At 35.8% G+C, this 19,236-nt stretch overlaps 2 protein-coding genes across 15 annotated transcripts; both read left to right on the top strand.

The window, feature by feature from the left end:
• Positions 1–1,367: 1,367 nt before the first annotated feature.
• Positions 1,368–9,288, top strand: LOC147534983 (ion channel protein). Of its 13 annotated transcripts, none has more exons than XM_086648465.1 (14): positions 1,368–1,669; positions 1,865–1,975; positions 2,078–2,214; positions 2,473–2,541; positions 2,662–3,288; positions 3,618–3,800; positions 3,884–3,943; positions 4,058–4,261; positions 5,100–5,348; positions 5,790–5,888; positions 6,277–6,471; positions 7,281–7,373; positions 8,169–8,435; positions 8,863–9,288. In XM_086648465.1, exons 3-14 carry the CDS (start codon positions 2,155–2,157, stop codon positions 9,079–9,081), a joined length of 2,325 nt encoding a protein of 774 aa, XP_086504591.1. In that variant the 5' UTR covers positions 1,368–1,669; positions 1,865–1,975; positions 2,078–2,154; the 3' UTR covers positions 9,082–9,288. The 13 variants fall into 13 exon arrangements, 8 of the variants coding, with proteins under 8 accessions (XP_086504591.1, XP_086504590.1, XP_086504586.1 ...); XM_086648464.1 differs by having other exon boundaries at positions 1,424–1,669; positions 1,746–1,975; XR_015227754.1 differs by having other exon boundaries at positions 1,428–1,669; positions 1,746–1,975; positions 7,297–7,373.
• A 3,059-nt stretch (positions 9,289–12,347) lies between these two features.
• On the top strand, positions 12,348–18,946 carry LOC147534982 (Ikzf5 (DUF668)). 2 transcript variants are annotated; one of them, XM_086650539.1, is made up of 13 exons: positions 12,348–12,447; positions 12,627–12,953; positions 13,301–13,629; positions 13,749–13,841; positions 13,925–14,012; positions 15,647–15,740; positions 16,139–16,236; positions 16,381–16,450; positions 16,980–17,083; positions 17,430–17,546; positions 17,701–17,777; positions 17,894–17,938; positions 18,032–18,946. In XM_086650539.1, exons 1-13 carry the CDS (start codon positions 12,358–12,360, stop codon positions 18,540–18,542), a joined length of 2,043 nt encoding a protein of 680 aa, XP_086506665.1. In that variant the 5' UTR covers positions 12,348–12,357; the 3' UTR covers positions 18,543–18,946. The 2 variants fall into 2 exon arrangements, with proteins under 2 accessions (XP_086506665.1, XP_086506664.1); XM_086650538.1 differs by having other exon boundaries at positions 12,348–12,502; positions 12,621–12,953.
• Positions 18,947–19,236: the final 290 nt, after the last annotated feature.

The raw sequence follows: 19,236 nt of genomic DNA, 5'->3' as shown, positions 1-19,236 counted from the left end.
ATAATCTTTCACGCAAGATTTACTTTCAAAAACTTACTAAATTAAATGTGTGCAAAAGCCAAGAATATTCTAAAAAATGAGGGTTTTGTAACAAAAACATTTGCCCACCAGTTGGACTTAATACTGATACATTTTTATTTTGTTGAAAGAACTTATTACTGGTACATGTGTTACTCTTGATATAAAGACAAGAAATGCGCCCATCTTTTCAACTAAATTCGTATGTCTACTTTTCTCATAAAAAAAAAAAATTGGTATGTCTACTATTTCTTGTCGTACTGAGTCTCAAAATGTTTAATCTGGTTTACAAAATACCACTTCAAACCTTGAGTAACAAATGTTTTACTTAACAAAAGTGACATAAGGCTCGAAATTCCAAGTCAAAACCTAGTCAACCAGAGTTTGACGTGTCAAGATAGAGAAATTTACGCAAAATATAGACGTTATCTGGGTGTTCATATCAGATTTCGACTGTCAATTTTTATTGGGAAATCGATTACGAAAGTCATTACATGACATTGATACATCACGAAGAGACAATACAAAAATACATTATGATTTATGAATTGAATAAGCACGCCAATATTTAATTGCCTATGTGGTTAACAATGTTGACATAAACTACAAAACTGTGAAGTCCAAAGTTCCTTTTGTTAAGTGTTTAAAATTTGGCATTAAACATTTTAGAGTTATTTTCTTTTTGGCCCCTACTTTGTAATCAGCTTCATTCTTGACCCTTATTTTTCATAAATTCAAATACCCTTTTTAATGTAAATGTCATAACTATCCTTCCTATAAATATTTTTCAAAATAAAATTAAATAGAAAAAATGAATTCCACCTCACTTCCACCTCACATCTCTCTCTCTCCAACTCACATCTCTTTTCTCCGACTAAGGTCGTCGGTCAGAAAATTTACCAATGCCCTTCAAACATATAAAAAATAAAATAAAAACTCTCACCGGAGTTCCCCCCTTCGCCGGAGTGTTTAGAGAGAGAGAGAGATGAGAGTTTTTTTCGCAGAAAAGAAAGGTGAGTTGGAGAGAGAGAGAAAGAGAGAGGTGAGTTGGAGAGAGAAAGAGATGTTGGAGAGAGAGAGAGGGGTGAGTTGGAGAGGGAGAGGCGTGTGTTGGAGAGAGAGAGGTGAGTTGGAGAGAGAAGTGTGTGTTGAAGAGAGAGGTGAGTTGGAGAGAGAAAGAGAGGTGAGTTTGAGAGAGAGGTGAGGTGCAGAGAGAGGTGAGGTGCAGAGAGAGGTGAGGTGGAATTTATATTGTTCTATTTAATTTTATTTTGACATTTCCATTATAATGGGGCAATATTTGAATTTATGAAAAATAAGAAGTGAAGAAGGAAGTTGGTCACAAAGTAGGGGGTCAAAAAAGAAATAACTCAACATTTTAAACCGCTATAACCCGCTAATCGGTACTCGGTAGGATCCTAGTCAGTTTACTGTTTTCATACAACTTTTCTCTGTCTCTTAAAAAATGGAAAAATAATAATATTTTATCAGAAGCTTCTTCTCTGAATTACAGTTCCCATTTTCAAAACCCTAGTTAGATCAGATCACTCAAAATTTCCAACAATGGAATCTTCTTCTTCTTCTTTTTCTTTGGAAAGAGATCACTGTCAACAGATCTTCACTAGCTGATGAAGAAACTTAACAGATCAAGGTAGTTAGTTATTTCCTTTCTATCATTATAAGTTCATAATGCCTAACATTAATGGAGATTCAAACCTTAATCACAGACAAAACCTTAGCAATACTGATAGACGACTTTTGTTGAAGAAATCTCGCACACTTCCCGATCATTTACACAACTCCACTGCTACTTCTTCTAATCGATTTTCTCCAATTGGAAATTCAGTTGATGATGATTCATCAGAGAATCGTGATGCCGGTGTTTCTGATAGAGATTGGTATTATCCATCTTTGGTTGGTCCTTATACTGTTCAAAATCGACCTAAGGTTAAAGCTAGTAAGTCTTCGAAGAGAGATTTACCTCATTTTCCTATTGTTCCAGATCAGAACCAACCTAATTCGAGGAATTTAGTTGGTACTTCTGCTTTAACTGTTTCAGATCGCAGGCTGGAAGAGATAGAAGTGAGGAATTCTGGTGAAGTGTCCATTTCCTCTTATTATCTCTCTAATTCTTCAATGAATCGATCTTTCCTCAGAAGGATCCTGAGATTGAACAGTAGCTCAATCAATATACTGGTCAGTTTTAAGTTCTTTTTTTTTCCAGCTTGAATTCAATTTCTTGATAGTTATGTGAAATCTGACTCGAGGTCTGAATTGACTAGAGTAATGCTTGTTTTTATCTGAATCTGATGTCTAACTAGTTTGGATGGATGATTTTGGGTCCATCTAAGTCACACGATTCAAGTTCAGATGAGTCCGATTCAGACTACGAGAAACAAACACTACCTAGGTCCGTATTTACTAGCTTTAACCTTGTTTGATTTTCTGCTGCAGCTTACCATCACCTGTATCTTTTCTGTAATATACGCCTCATTTCTGCAAAGGAGAGTCGAAAGTTTACAGGTACATGTCCTTAGCTCTTCGACAAATTCTATTGTCCGACTTTTTTATTCGTGTACTGAGATTCGGTTGTATTTTGCTGAAAGAATTCATTTATGATGTCACTTATATGTTTATTTGCAGGAAGAGATTATTAATCTTAGAAAATTGTGTAGTGGAAATGGTGTCAATCTTAATGACAACCTGAAAGTTTTGCAATTCGAAGATGATACTTCATATAAATCTTTGGCTAATGCTAACAGTAGAAATGTTGCTCTGTATACTGTACTAGTAATGCTCGTGACACCGTTCTTTTTGTTTCTATGTCTTGAATATCTGCCTTACTTAAGGATGTTATTAAAGAGGAATAACAATAATGAGGAGGTTCCCTTGAAGAAAAGGATTGCCTATAGAGTTGATGTGTTCTTCTCTGTGTACCCATATGCGAAGCTTCTTGCGCTTTTGTTAGCAACTATACTTCTTATAGGATTGGGCGGATTGGCAATGTATGCTGTCAGCGATGGAAGCCTTGCTGAGGCCATTTGGCTTACATGGACTTTCATAGCAGATTCAGGAAATCATGCTGATAGGGTTGGTACTGGGCCAAGGATTGTCTCGGTCTCTATAAGTTCAGGAGGCATGCTTATATTCGCAATGATGCTTGGTCTTGTTTCTGATGCTATATCTGAGAAGGTGGATTCATTGCGTAAGGGGAAGAGTGAGGTCATTGAAAGGAGTCACATACTAATCCTCGGATGGAGTGACAAATTGGTATTTTACTGGTGAACTTCTTAGTTTAGAGTTAATGCATTATTTTGTTAACGTATGTCGATCTTGAGTTCAATTTAAAAATCTGTTTGGGTTATAACATGGTATTACGGTATTTCATATTTGATCGGCTGAAAATGTGGTTGGTTCATTTCTCTTGCATCTCTGGACATTATGATTCTTAAGTTTCTTTCTAAATGTAATTTTATGTTATCCCTCACGCTCCTGAAAAATTGTTGAGCTTCTAATTAGCTGATTTAAAATGATTTTCTGTTCCAACCTTGAGTTCATGGGTATCTTTTAATTATGTTTCCTCAACTGTCTGAAAACAGGGGTCACTTCTAAAGCAGTTAGCAATAGCAAATAAGAGCATCGGTGGTGGTGTTGTTGTGGTTCTTGCGGAAAGAGACAAGGAAGAAATGGAGATGGATATTGCAAAATTAGAGTTTGATTTTATGGGCACCTCTGTCATATGCAGAAGTGGCAGTCCTCTCATACTGGCCGACTTAAAAAAAGTAAACTGACTAAACTGATGATAACTCATGTATATGGTTCGTTTCTTCCGATTATATTTATCTTGTGCATGCTGCTATTGTAGGTTTCTGTTTCGAAGGCTCGTGCTATTATAGTTTTGGCATCAGATGAAAATGCAGATCAGGTTTTTTTCACTTCAATCTTGTAGTTGTTACTTTTCCATAAATTTATTTAGTAAATATCGTACGAAGGTATGCCGAAGAGTAGTCTAAGATTGTAAACTATCTACTTTGATCAGAGCGATGCTCGTGCTTTGAGGGTTGTGCTGAGTCTTAGTGGGGTGAAAGAGGGATTGTCCGGTCATGTAGTTGTAGAGATGAGCGATCTTGACAATGAACCCTTGGTGAAGCTTGTTGGAGGAGAAGTCATTGAAACAGTAGTTGCTCACGACGTGATTGGCCGCTTGATGATACAATGTGCTCTCCAACCCGGGCTTGCACAGGTTTGTTACGAGATTCACTTTACTGGCAGATTTTTAACAACTTAGTAGCTCTTCGTTTTATGAACAGTTTCACAGACTAATTTTTAAAGTTGACGTAAGTCGCTTTAGCTGTCTGCCCAAGAGCTACCTAATGTGAAGATGAAGCATTCTTTCTCTCCCTGGCATGTATTAGTTTTTTTTATCTTCTATCTATTCTGTCGTGTGCTCAAGTTATACATTCTGACAGCCATTATACAAACCTGAGGGAGACTATTTATCATTATCATCTTGGTAGTATGCGTGGCTTATATAAGATGTGCTCCACGCAACCTTTTCATCAGGGTCCTTGGAAGTATCTGATGTGGAGGTTTTCCTCCCTAGTTCCTAAGCACTTACTCTACTTCGATATGTTGGCAGTAGCCAGTAGGATACAATTTGAAGCAGTAAGCATACTTGGGGTGGTTTGTTTCTCAGAGGTGAGGCGTAAGCCTTGATGAGAAAGGAGCATGCCTCACCTCGTCATTGCAGTTATCAGTTATATAAGAATCAAGAGTATTTCGATATCAATGAACTATCTATTCTAAACAACCATATAAGTGGAAGACTGAGTTTTAGCCCTACGAATTGTTATTTTCTTTTTGAAAATAATAAGGTGTGAACCTTTTCATTTGAAAGGTATAGACATCTAAAAAGGATGCATACACCCATGAGGCGGGGAGTTGTCACATGCTCAAACACCAACTGCCCTGTGACACCTTTATAAACACTGCTACAAATATAATTGCAATTAGTATCGTTTATGTATAGTTTTTTCATTTCTGGGTGTAGTATATTGAGAGTATTTCATTTTATTCTGCAGATATGGGAGGATATTTTAGGATTTGAAAATGCAGAGTTTTACATCAAAAGATGGCCACAATTGACTGGTTTGCGTTTTGAAGACGTACTCATTTCATTCCCCGATGCAGTACCATGTGGAGTTAAGGTTGCTGCACTTGGGGGAAAGATTATTATAAATCCAGATGATGATTATGTGCTGACAGAAGGTGATGAAGTCCTTGTCATAGCTGAGGATGATGATACATATAGCCCAGGTCCTATACCAGAGGTTATACTTTTTTCCCTACACAACATAGTCGGCCTTCGCTGTAAATTCTTCATTGTAGATTTATGAAACTTCTTTATATCAGATAAGTTCTTGGATTTCACTTACAAGCTTCTTTCTGCAGTTAAATTCAAGAATTTACTTGAAACTATAACCCTAAAATTGTTCTTGTTGTTGCAAGCTTCTATCTCTGTGTCCATTTGCATTGAACTGTCTGCATAACATGGCTTGTATAGACTATAGAGATATTTTTATTAATAGGGTAGTGGGAGAAAAAAAAATCAATGTGTCAGGCTGTCAGCTCAATTAATGTGCTTGTTTGATTAACAAATTCTTTACATGAATACGGCAGTAAAATTATGTTCTCGTACTGCGAAATTATCAAAGGTAGTACCTTGTCTCATCAATGTTTTCCTACCTGATGTATGCCCTTCACGCGTACAGGTCAACAGCGGAGACTTTCCAAATGTCATTACCCCTCCAAAATATCCGGAGAAGATTCTGTTCTGTGGTTGGCGTCGTGACATTGATGACATGATCATGGTAATTTGGTTACATGTATTTCACTTCATCTGACATTGAAAATATTTTATGGTTTTCTAAAATTGAACTTTTGAGTCTTGCGGTAGTTTCGGTGCATTAGGTAGAACTGTGGAAGCAAACGGGAATGTGCACGATAATACTCCAAACACTATGAAATTCTCAGAACATTATTTGTATTTGTGCAACTTAGTGTACACACTTACATTTATTACTTCATAATTACAATAAAGTACTGGTACCTTGCTTCTGAGTTCAGTTTTCTTAGCAAATTGGCAACGGGTACTTAATGGTTGTATTTTTAACTCATGAATGACTTCATTTTTGAAGCATTCTTGCGCAACGATTAACTTTAGTTGGTAACTTGATTTTTCTGCCTGCCCTTTTTCAGGTGTTAGAGGCACTGTTAGCTCCAGGTTCACAACTCTGGATGTTTAACGAGGTTCCGATAAAAGAAAGAGAGAAGAAGCTTACTGATGGTGGACTTGATCTCTCAGGACTTGAGAATATAAGTCTTGTCCATAGGGAAGGAAACGTTGTCATCCGGCGACATCTTGAGAGTCTTCCTTTGGAAACATTTGATTCGGTGAGTTCATAATCTCTTTATGAATTTGTTGGAACTTCAAGGTTCCTTTTGCTTCCTTTACATGCGTGTATACGCATAGGTTTTGCCAGAGATTCTTCGTCGCGTCTTGTCTTGAGTGTGTTTGGTATTTTTGTTATAGTTTATCTGTTTCCCTGCTTGTGGTACATGAAAATTCATGTCTCATATATGATCTATTTTAAGATCCTATCTGCTCGGGAATCATTTCTTGAAACATTTAAGCATGTAATGATGCCACCTAGTTTCCATGCTGGCGTTCCTTGTACTTTAGGCTGACTTGTTAATCCGTGTGATTGTTTAGTAGTTTGTGATTATATCTCAGTATCTTGTTGTCCAACCTGTAAAAAGATGTTTTCCTTGGGATTATTTTCGACTTTTCATCCTTTGTTGTTATCCCTTATAACATACTACGCAGTTCAGGAAGGGAAATGTGCAAAAGCTGTTGCTTTAATATTTTGGTGGAATTGGTTTACATGTGTATGCTTGCTGCATATAAATTATAAAGACCAACAAACCCCCGATTGTGTCTCGTGGAGCAGCTGTAACCAAATGATTGAGAAATGGTTGTCTAGTTAGGACGAAATTGCCCTACCCTCTAGAGAGGAGTAGTGGGCTATACTCGCTCCAAAACTTTTGCTGGCATCCCTAAAGAGAAAACTATTAGTTAGTAACACAAGTATTTATCTTGTTTGCGTATAATGTACTATCATTCTTGCATGTCATGTATATGCATTTTGATCAGTGTTTTTATCTCCTCATCCTAGAATTTTGTACTAACGCTAAGCAAACAGATTTTAATTCTTGCAGACGAGTCAGTGGAGGACTCTATTGTACATTCTGACTCGCGATCTCTTGCAACTCTTCTCCTAATCCGTGACATTCAGGTACTTGTATTGCTCTAAAACTTAGTCACTCATTTTGCTTGTTAGGTAGGATTTTTTTTTCCGGAAATGATGTTATTCTGTGAGTATTGATACCGTATATTGTGGTTCCACCGTACTTTAACCTTAGAATGGAGAGAGATAGTCACATATAATAAAGAGAAGGATATTACACTTCATGAAGGTCCCATATAGAATATATTGACAACTGACTAGCTGCATGCTATCATAAAAACTTAAGAGACACCAATGATACCTGGAAGTTGATTATTGATTTCTAGGCTAATAACTCCTTTCTCAAATCTTTAAAGCTGGGCAGTCAAATTCGGCATCAAGTCAACGACATGGTCATTGTATTGCTGTAAAAGTTTTTGGACTCCTTGTCTAATTCAAAATATGAGCATCCTTAGAGTTTTAGGGTTAATTACATATGATGTACAGACTACATACCAACATCTCAAAAGCAAAAACATTCAAAAAGCACCTAGATGCAATCTAGTAGATCTGGAGGAACTGGTAGACAGGTCAAAATCAAACTCGTTAATAAGATGCTCTAGTTATTCTATGACTAGAGATGGAAGGCAGTATTTGGTTGAAGTGATGATCAATATTAGGGATTCCGTCTTATTCTCACTTCTAAGAACCGTTGCTCAAAGTTCAACAAAAAAAAAAGAACCGTTGCTCACACGATTTTTCAAAGATGAGCTACCATAACATGTATAAGACTTTGTGTGTTGCTAGTTGCTTTTAGCTTCAAGATTTTTACTAACCATGTCTGTATCTTCTATCAAACTACAGTCCAAGCGTTTGCCGTATAAAGGGACAAAGATAAATCTTTTGCGCCATGTTGGATTCTCTCACAGTTCTTGGATCCGAGAAATGCAGCAAGCTTCAGATAAATCAATAATTATTAGCGAAATTCTGGATTCTAGGACTAGAAACTTGGTTTCAGTTTCTAGAATAAGTGATTATGTGCTCTCAAATGAATTGGTCAGTATGGCCCTAGCAATGGTGGCCGAAGACAAGCAAATCAACCGGGTACTCGAGGAACTCTTTGCAGAAGAGGTATCTATCTATCTATCTACTTACTTTTGCACGTCTCTCCATAACGAACTAATGACACGAACTATCGATATTACTAGAAAACAGTAACGCAAGACAAGTAGTTCGGCTCTGAGTCGGGTAGGGGTCGAGGCTAGGCCCTTGCCTGTACGGCTGTACCCCTTCGAAAGATGGTAAGAAAAAGTATATCCCGAGTGAGAAAAATTATTTAATAATAACTAATGAACGGAGCGGTCAGCCGGGTGCCTCCTAAGTCTATGGGCAGGCCAGGCTCGAGTTTGCGAACCGCCGAGCCTAACTGCCCATTTAACGAATTCATTCGTTCTCATCTTCTTCGTATCATGGCTCATCCTGAAAGTACATAATTGAAATTTATATTAGTACCCACTGTGACTTATACACGTCTTTCCACTAATCAAATTACTTGCAGGGAAATGAAATGTGTATAAGAGCAGCCGAGTTCTATCTATATGATCAAGAAGAGTTGAGCTTCTACGATGTAATGCTCAGAGCTCGACAAAGACAGGAAATTGTTGTAGGTTATAGGCTGGAAGCTGCAGATTGTGCAGTAATAAACCCTCAACACAAGCTAGAACGAAGAAAATGGTCCCTTGAGGATGTTTTCGTTGTCATTTCCCAAGGCAAATAATGAATGACAGCGTAAAATCTCTGATCCTCTTTAGGTATGATCTAACCGAAATCCTCTAGCACGTGCACTCTCATGTTGCTTAAGCTTCTGAGAATTAGGGCATTACTTTTGAACATTGTAGAATGGAAAGCCATTTTATATATACGGGCTTTCAATGTGGAATAATGTAAGTTATAACTGTTAGTCTATATGATTAAAGTTTTTTAATTGATCGATGTTAAATTCAGACCATCTTAGATTAGAAATGGGGTATAAACATGATAACGATTAAGCATGTTCGATATTAACGTTCTTATATTCATGTTAGGTTGCTTCTGGTTGTAAATATTTATGTATACGATAAAAATCACTATATATAAGTCTTACCCGAAGACTTTTAAGTTTTTTGGTTGCGAAAATTAGAAAGTTCCTTCCAGACTGATAGATTTCATGAGTTCACATTCGATGACTTATTCTATATCCTCTAAAACAAAATGATAATCTAATGTTGAATTAGTACATTTGATTTCTTTTTTGTCTCCTTTGAGTCTTTGACCTAACAACCATTTTTCATGGAATATTGACTAAATGGCCTCAATTTGGTTTTTGGTGCTTAGTTTTTTAGGTAAACATTTCATCTGTTTGCTTTAATCATGCCAAAAACGATGACTTGTTTAAATGTATGAATGACAATTTGGTTAATTTGACTGAAATATAAAAGTTCTAGTGTATTAACGAATAAAATACATTAACTTGACATTTTTTTAACCTATCTAAATCTAACTTTAAATGAGCTTGTCCAAATTAACCTCAGTCAACCAAATTTCATTTACAATCTTGTAAGACTTTATATTTTATATCTGAAAAACTAACAATATGTTATAGGATGGTGCGGACCAGTAGTGATACTATCCGCTTTGGCACACCTGAGCCTCACGGTTTTAAAAGGCCTCACTAGGGAATGGTGCTTAACCTCTTAAGAGGAGCACCACACTCATGTCTTTCACCAATGTGGGATTGATTTTTTTAAGGTTTCTAACTTTCTATAATCCGGATCAAGTATGGTTGACCTGGGACCATTTACTGATTTACATCAAGCTAAGCTTATATAGTCCGATCGGATTTAGTCCTTTTCATAGTACACGTTGTCAAGTGAATTTCATCTAATAATTTCAACACGCAATGAATTATAATTTGCTTGTCAATGGATTGCTAATGGCATTTAGTTCATCAGTAATTATACTTAATGAAGGGTGAAGTATATCATTATCTCTTACTACTAATTTTTAAGGCTCTTCCTTTGACTTCTTCTTTCCTTGAAAGGAGTTTATTGAGATTTTAAGTTGGGAGGGATACTTGTTATGAAGTTCCCCTGAATATTTAGAGATTATGTTAGTGTGTTTAAAAAAACTACCAAAAATCAAACCAAAAATGTTTTTTCATTAAGGATACTATTTTATCTTCTCCAAAAAAAGAACGTTCATATGTTAAGCTATGACTTGTGAGTATTTGTTATAAATCAAAATGGGTAGAAGGTCTCTAGGCTGTCTTATTATCTTTCGCGAAGAAGGAATAACCCACTTCTTTTTATACTTCCACGCCCTGTCTAATTTGCACGAGTTTGCACATATTTGAACCGTTAAAGTTGTACGAGTTCTTACAAATTTACACTAATAAAGTTTGATTTGTAGAAGTTCAAACATACTTCGAACTAGATTTGCACATTTTAGATGGTTTTAACAAAGAACCAAGTGCTAACGGAAATGTTTCAAGACCAACAACAATTGAGGTCTTCATCTACATTTCATGTATTTTAATATTTAAAGACTAAATCAACATTAAACCCAAAATTTCTCTTATTTATCTTCTTAAGGAAGACTAAGTCAACACGAGTTGTATTTTGTTGACCAAAAGTTCATTTAGCCTTAAAGGCAGGTACTTAAAACAAAAATAAATCACCGGAAAACACCAAAAGTTCATTTAGCCTTAAAGGTAGGTACTTAAAACAAAAATAAATCACCGGAAACACAGGCAAGCTTAAAGGGATTGTTTCTCGTACTATATACACGATCATGTTCGAAGAAAATAGTTGTAAAAAGATAAATTCTTAAACATTTTAACGGGTAAATACATATACATAAAATGGTTCAACTTTCTAGCTAGTAAATTAGCTAGCTAAAAAAGAATATGTGAGACCATCTTTCAAAAAGTCAAAATCAGGCGTCCTTAGGCTCGTTCAAACTACAACCAACTCGGCATCCTTGATTTTCCTTCCAACCCTACTAGTTAAACTGTTTCTGTGTCGAGTCTTACTAGTCAAACTGTTTCCATGTCGATACAATCCGAATATAGAAATGGGTGTCGGACAAACTCATCAAAAATCAAAATTACACGTCCAATATTCTTAGCTCCTTCATATTCAGACAAGACCATCTAGGATGTGCATTGACATCCTTTGATTATTCTCTCAGCCTTACTAGCCAAACTGTTCTTGTGTGGAGCCCTACTAGTCAAACTATTTCCATGTCGACACAACCCCACTATGAAAAATCTAATGGTGGACTATAGGATTTGAGAAGAGTTTTACAATTGTGAATTGGTGGAGGTTGAAATTAAAGGAGTAGATAGTACAAAGTCAATGGTAAAGGGTTTGACCAATTCTCCTCCAACCCCATCATCAATCTATCACTTACCCTCTCAACTCACCATTTTCATCTCTTTCTTTTTTTACTATCACTTGTCTGATTTCCAATCCTTCCATCTAAAGTCTAAAAACTTTGGGTTCCTCCTCCTCCCACACCTAACACTTTCTCTCTCTACTTTCTACCTCTACTCTCTCTCTCTCTCTCTCTCTCTATACTCTTGGTGGCAAGGCTCAAAAGAACACACAATCTTAATATTCTCACCATCTTTTTTATCTCACAGATCTAATAACAACCTGCTCCTTGTCTCTTTCTTTCTTTCTAGCTGGTGAATATCTCTATCTACCCATATACAATCATGTACTAGTTTTTTGCTTCGATTCTTCTTACTTGATCTAAAGGTTTGATTTTGTTTTGTGGGTTGTTAATTAATCAAAGTTTACTTCTTTATTTCTTATTGGATTTTGTTTATGTTGATTTATGTTGTTTGTATTTTTAATTCATAGAAATTTTAGGTTTTTCTATTTGGGTTGTTAATGATTTGATTTGAATTAACAAATTTGAGTTCTTCCTTGGGATTGTTAAAATCTACTAGTATATTATACCTGCTTAAATTGGTTTCCTTTTTTGGGGGGATTTGAACAGTTTGGAGTTGATGGACTGGAAATCTACTATTGATCAGAATCAGAACTCTAACACTTTATGTTGGAAAACCAGATCAAAATTCTGGACTTGGGCATATATTATTGATATCAGATCTCTTTAATGCCATCCACTTAGTCTTACAACTAGATATTCAAGTAAGATTTGCTTATTTCCTTTGTATTGGAGTGTTCAAATTCTTTAAGTTTTTTTTTAATTAGGGTTTCCTTTGGTTCTATAAACATTCATATTAATTTGGCTTTTTTGTGTGGAAAGCTAAACGAAGAAGCTGAGTTTTTGTTTGTAATTGTTCGAATAATGGGAGGATTTTGCTCAAAAGGATCCTCTGTTGAACATGCTCCAAGTGGAAGTTTGCCACCACCCAGCTCTAATGATGGGTCTTATGGTTTACAATCCAAGAAAGATAACGTTTTGTCCGCTCCGCCAAATGGAGAAAGCATGGAGAAACAGTTACATGAACCATTTTCATTTCCTGAAACTAATAGGAATGTATATGCTACCAATCAGAATGATATTGACGATGGAATTCCACATCTATCTAGGGCTAAATCTAGGTCAACTAAGTTGAGACCTGCTGCAGTAGCAAAGGTAACGGTATACTATCATATTATGAATGTCAATTTGAGTTCTTACATTTCAAGAGATCTTGTTTTCCTTTATTGAGACAATCCATTAGATTTTGTCTTTACTTGTTAGCTTGTCGTACGCATGAAGTTGCTTAAATCATCTCCTTTGATGCTTTTGAAACTTCTCAATTTTGAGTTTCTGATTGATTTCCTTGCCACTTGCTAATGAATGGGTGTCAGTGGCAAGTGATACGTGCTGTTACAGTAGTACTCCCCATAAACAACAATGGGCCGGCATATACCAGAATGAGATTCACTGCCGCTATTCGGATTTCAGCAACTGAAATACTACTATGACTTTTTTTGCAGCAAGTGTCAGAAGTGAGTTCGCTCTTAGGAAGAGCTGGTACGGCTGGGTTTGGGAAGGCCGTGGAGGTTTTGGACAATCTGGGAAGTAGTATGACAAATTTGAATCTCAATAGTGGGTTTGTCTCTGGAGTCACAACGAAAGGCAACAAAATATCAATTTTGGCATTTGAAGTTGCCAACACTATTGTCAAGGGTGCCACTCTTATGAATTCCCTCTCAAAAGAAAACATTAAACACTTGAAAGAAGTAGTGCTTCCTTCAGAAGGTGTTCAGTATTTAGTTTCGAAAGATGTGGATGAACTCCTAAGGATTGCTGCTGCTGATAAGAGGTGGAGTAGATGATTATAAATCTTTTTCGATAGTTTAATTTACATTTTTATGGTGTAATCACAGCAAGGTAGTAACATCTACTTCCGTTTCTCAAAAGGTAACCTTGTTGTAACTGCAGGGAGGAGTTGAAAATTTTTTCAGGAGAAGTTGTCCGATTCGGAAATCGTTGTAAAGATCCTCAATGGCATAACTTAGATCGCTATTTTGAAAGGTTATTGTCTGATGTGACTGATATCAACCTAGAAATAATTCTGCACAATGATGTTTATCTCATGTATCCGTTTTATTTTCTAGGCTTGGATCAGAACCTACTCAAAAGCAGCTCAAAGAAGAAGCTGAAACAGTGATGCAGCAATTGATGAATTTAGTTCAATATACTGCTGTAAGTATCTCATTCTTTTCTATACTGTAACTTGGTCCTAATTGTATCTTTGGATATACATTGGTATAGTGGTAAACTACTCTCTCATGTAACAAATATGAAAGTATCCAAAAACGGTTTTTGAGTCCAACTGTATATCTATAAGCTATGTACCATAGAATTACTGATGAGCCACAAATAATTTGGGCATTATCCTCAGCAGTGTTGTCAAAATCGTGCGATTTGGGATTCAAATCGCACGATATAAATCGAATCGTGAGGAAATCGATTCAAATCGGTTTTAAAATCGCAAGATACAAAAATCGTACGATTTGCATGCCAAATCGTACCAGAAATCGTGAATCGTGGGATTCACAATGAATCCCACGATTCTATTTCAGTTGAGATTTTGAAAGATTTCCATCAGATTTATTCATATCTTTTCTGATCCTCTTCTTCTCTTTATATAAAAACACCTTGAGTAATTTCTGATTTTCTTCTCTCTCTCTCTAGAAACTAATCTGTTTCAAGATCTCTCTCTAGAAACTAATGAGTTCACGATATCTCTCTTTCACGGCTCTCTCTCTCTCTCTCTAGAAGAGTTTCTCTCTCTAAAAACAGGAAGTAAGTGCCCTAACTTCTAATTATCACTTTTTTTAGTTGTTATAATATTGTAGTATTATATTATAATCTAATCTATTACAACTAATCTAATTATAATTTCTAATATTTTATTATTTTTTTACTTTAACTATATTGTTTTGAGTTATTATTCAACATGAAAATGTTAGTTTACTTTAACTATAATCTAAAATAAATTAAATATTAATTCATCAACTATATTGTTTTGAGTAAACTAATATAGTTTACTTTAATATTTTAATTTACTCTAATATTTTATTAGTTTACTTTAATTTTTACTTTAACTATATTATTTTTTACTTCAAATATATTGTTTTGTTTTCATGTTGAATATTAGTTTACTTTAACTATAATTATTTAATGAATTAATATATATATATATATATATATATATAAATCTTACGATTTTCGATTTACCGATACGATTCGATTTAAAAAAATGAAAAACGATTTGCGATGCGATTCACGATTCGACAACATTGATCCTCAGGTTTTAACGTTTTAGTTGCACTTTGACACTTATTATTACTGTCCTGTTGCTTTCATAGTTGTACTGCTTCTCACAGTTTCCTTTCTTCCTTTTGGAATGATGTGTATCCACACCCTAAATGCGATTGTTGTCGTCCGTAGACATTTCAAACCATCTCACTCGACTACTCCCAACGTTCTGCAGCAATGTTGGTACCCGTTAACGTCGGGGCATAACCGCATAATTAGCAAAAGGGCGATACACGGTATATTGGCAATAACTTGCATATTTTTGGTCGTACAGGCGAGAGGCAGTACTTGATAAATGGATATAATAGTTATGTATCACCATATCAACTACGTGATTTGTCTGTAAAATTTGCTCATTTGTGAATCTGTGAATTGTTACATGGATAAAGTTTGTGGGACATGCTGTGTCTTCTGTTTGCTATTTTTGTTTTCTTTTTTCTTTGGCAATATACTGCAGTGGAGTTGTTATGGGTCTTCTTTGCAAAGAAAATGGATAAATATTTCTTTTTCAACAGGAATTGTACCATGAGTCGCATGCCCTGGATAGATTTGAACAAGATTATCGACGTAAGCTTCAGGAGGAGGATAATTCAAGTACTGCTCAGAAGGGTATATTTCGATCCTATATGCATATCCACCCAAAGCAGTGTTTGAGAATAAATTTTGTTCAAACGTCAACGGTTGTGTCGTACTAAGTGCTTGAATCATCAAAACTTGCCAGACAGATAGACAATTTTACGAGAACTGCTATCTAGTAAAAGCACCCCGTAGCAGATATAGATAGAATGTAAATCCGAAGCTCCAAAAGTGACTTGAAATTTTGAATCCCTTTGATGCAGATGATTTCATAATTGAAATGACCATTTTGTTGGCCATTAGGTAGCTCCCCCTGCTATTAATTGGATTGATATTTGGTTCCTTTCCTATGACCATAATTCGATTTAGTTGAACTTATAAAATTGTTGTCTTTAAGTAGCTAAATAACTGGGTGCTATCATGACATGTAGGAGATAGCCTTGCAATCTTAAGGGCCGAACTCAAAAGCCAGAGGAAACACGTTAGGGGTTTGAAGAAAAAATCGCTCTGGTCCAGGATTTTGGAGGAGGTAACCATGGCATTCATTAATTGATATACAGATCTTTAAGTGGTTATTTTCGATTGTGGGTCGGGAAAACTGTAACTTAATGGAACTTGGGAAAGTTATAATTGCAAAGTTTTCTTTGAAGAAACCAGTATCCATGTATTGCAGGTAATGGAGAAACTTGTAGACATCGTCCACTTCTTACACCTTGAGATTCATGAAGCATTCGGCAGTGCTGGTATATATTTTTTTTTTATTGTGAACTTAATTGACGTTTATAATTGTTATATTCTTCGAAGATGAGTTACTAATTTCTCGAAAAATTACGTATGGTGCTAATGTAGAGTATGAGACCTCTGTATGTTTGTTACGCAAAGCGTTTTATCCCCAACAAATACTAATATCTGAAAGTCACGAGAACATTTTCTGAATCTATTCGGAGATAAAAACTTGTTACTTCTTTTTCTGATTGATCTTAGCAGGAATAACTTCAGGCAAACGGTTGCTACATATTGCTAGTATACAGCATTTTTAGATTTTAATTTACAAATATAACTACGTCGTCAATACGAAGACATAATTTAGAACACTTTCTCCTTGTTTATATTTTGTTCCTATTTCACATGTAGTACAGTATTCCTGTCCTTGTGATACTGATAAAAAGAAAATTCATTTTGCTAGAGAGACATCTGGTTATGCTCCAAACATTGTTTCGTTGTTAAGGAATAAATTTCCTTATTGTGTAATTACGAAGGTTGAATTTGCAGATAGTGATAGACCAATAAAAGAAAGTACCGGCAATCATCAAAGACTGGGGCCCGCTGGTCTTGCCTTGCATTATGCAAACATTATCACTCAGATTGATACTCTTGTAAGTCATCTCTCTCTCTCTCTCTCTCTCTCTCTATATATATATATATATATATATATATATATATCATACTATATATACCTTAGATCATACTTCAGAGTAACCATACGACAAGTAAGTTGGGGGATAATATAGCAATAAGTCCGTTAAATTGGGGTTGGTAAATATGTTGTAGATTTTATAGGCTAGATCAATATTGGTTGTTTTAGGTATATCATGTCGGGTACTAGGAAATAACCTATGTGTTATGATATCAATCTTGGTCTAAGAAGTGAGTGAGGACGCGTGTTTTTAGTTAAAGAATTGCGTATTGCCCTTCTCTTATGCAACATCTAAAAATGATCAGGTTTCTCGATCAAGTTCAGTGCCACCAAATACAAGGGACACATTATACCAGGGGCTTCCACCTACTATAAAGTCAGCTTTGCGATCCAAGCTACAGTCTTTTCAGGTCAAGGAAGATGTACGACTTCTTTCATCTCCTTCCATATAACTCTTCCCTTAGCAATTCATTCAGTTTCTTGAATCTATTTACATTACTTTCACTTACTATTCCATACCATTAACTATAGACGAATATATCGCCAACTTTCTAATTCCGACTTCATTTACCTCAGCTCACTGTTCCAGAGATTAAAGCTGAAATGGAGAAAACTTTGCAATGGCTTGTTCCAATAGCGACAAATACAACCAAGTAAAAGATGCTTTCTTGTTCAATCCATTGTCTTCACTTTTTATTTGTCGGTACTTTCTTATGTTCATTCGGCTAATTCTTTAACTTATTTCGTGTGTTTTGATTATTCAAACCAGGGCACATCACGGTTTCGGTTGGGTTGGAGAGTGGGCGAATACAGGGTAAGTAAACAAAAACCCGTTCTTGTTGTTCTGAATTTTCTTTTTTGAAGTTCGCAAATCAACGAGAGTCAACAGTAATCCACCTCTTTTCAGGTCGGATATGAATCGAAAGACAGCCGGACAAACTGAACTTATTCGAATAGAAACGCTCCACCATGCAGAGAAAGAGAAGACAGAATCATATATACTTGAACTAGTGGTATGGCTTCATCACCTTGTAAGTCAATCCAGGTATGGCCCTGGAATCAGATCTCCCATAAAATCCCCAATTCGATCCCCAAACCAGAAAAAATTTCAACTCTCCCCAAACAAACCTAGCCCACCTTCACCGGTATTAACCACCGAAGATCAAGAAATGCTAGGATCCGTGAATAAAAGAAAACTTACTCCTGGAATTAGCAAAAGTCAAGAATTCAATACTGCGAAAACCAGATTGAGTAAACACAGTAGATTAACTAAGAGCAATAGTCATTCTCCAACTACTGGATTTAATAAGGAGTTCTATGTTCGGAGACCTTCTGCAGTTCCGGTCATTGATTTTGATATCGACAGGATCAAGGCCTTGGATGTCATTGACAGAGTCGACACCCTTAGGACATTGTAGCTTATCTCGACGATCTTATTGCAGAAGGAAATGGTTAATATGTGTATTTTTGTTTTCATGGCTGCATTTTTGTGCAATCCCCATGAAAGGTTTTTATCTTCTTCCTGCCAGACAGTCCTATGTTAGATCACCGCGAGGATCTGAGAAAATCTGAGCCATTTATTCGCGAGGAAGATGGAATAACAAAGAGAGATGTATGTTAAGAGTGTTGAAAATGTATGGCTTGGGGGGTTTTGGTGATGGTAAAAGTAATAATGGTGGGAAGGGAGATATTGTTGTACAAAGGGATTTTACTGTTTCATTGTTCAAGTAGATAGAAAAAGAGATAAAGACAGTTTGGTTTTCAGAATTTGTTTGGAATTACTCAGTGATGAACATAATATGATTTTGTATTTTTTTCCCCACATTTTTTCCTCACAAAGTGGTTTGACTAACATTTTATGATATGCTTGTGAAAGTTCATTGCAGATTTTTCAGATTAGGGTTTGCTGGTTTTTGGAAGAAGAGGATGCAAATCATGTGAATTTGCGAACTTCTGTGACTTTCTGCAAGTCCGTGCAAACTTCTGCAAACCAGTGCAACCCTTACTAGAAAGATGAAAGCTAAAAAAAGTGACTTTAAATAAGCTAATTCTCAAAAGAAAAAGAAAAGTATTTGAATTGAGCCATTGAGAAGATTATAGTAAAAGATTCAC

The sequence above is a fragment of the Eschscholzia californica genome, unplaced genomic scaffold, assembly GCF_041429995.1.
Source record: "Eschscholzia californica isolate CP2 unplaced genomic scaffold, dmEscCali1.0.p SCAF_6, whole genome shotgun sequence".
NCBI classification, from domain to species: Eukaryota; Viridiplantae; Streptophyta; class Magnoliopsida; order Ranunculales; family Papaveraceae; genus Eschscholzia; species Eschscholzia californica.
Note: the sequence above shows the minus strand (reverse complement) of the source record. Positions and strands in the feature narration are given on the sequence as shown.

Bases quoted from the DNA above. Each gene is read 5' to 3' on its own strand.
- LOC147534983 (XM_086648459.1), top strand. From the start codon at position 1,708: ATGCCTAACATTAATGGAGATTCAAACCTTAATCACAGACAAAACCTT. The intron at 4,262-5,099 runs GTTTGTTACGAG...TTTATTCTGCAG, and splicing joins TCCAACCCGGGCTTGCACAG to ATATGGGAGGATATTTTAGG. The intron at 6,472-7,280 runs GTGAGTTCATAA...CTAAGCAAACAG, and splicing joins CTTTGGAAACATTTGATTCG to ATTTTAATTCTTGCAGACGA.
- LOC147534982 (XM_086650539.1), top strand. From the start codon at position 12,358: ATGGACTGGAAATCTACTATTGATCAGAATCAGAACTCTAACACTTTA. The intron at 12,448-12,626 runs ATTGATATCAGA...GGAAAGCTAAAC, and splicing joins TCTGGACTTGGGCATATATT to GAAGAAGCTGAGTTTTTGTT. The intron at 13,630-13,748 runs GTGGAGTAGATG...TTGTAACTGCAG, and splicing joins ATTGCTGCTGCTGATAAGAG to GGAGGAGTTGAAAATTTTTT.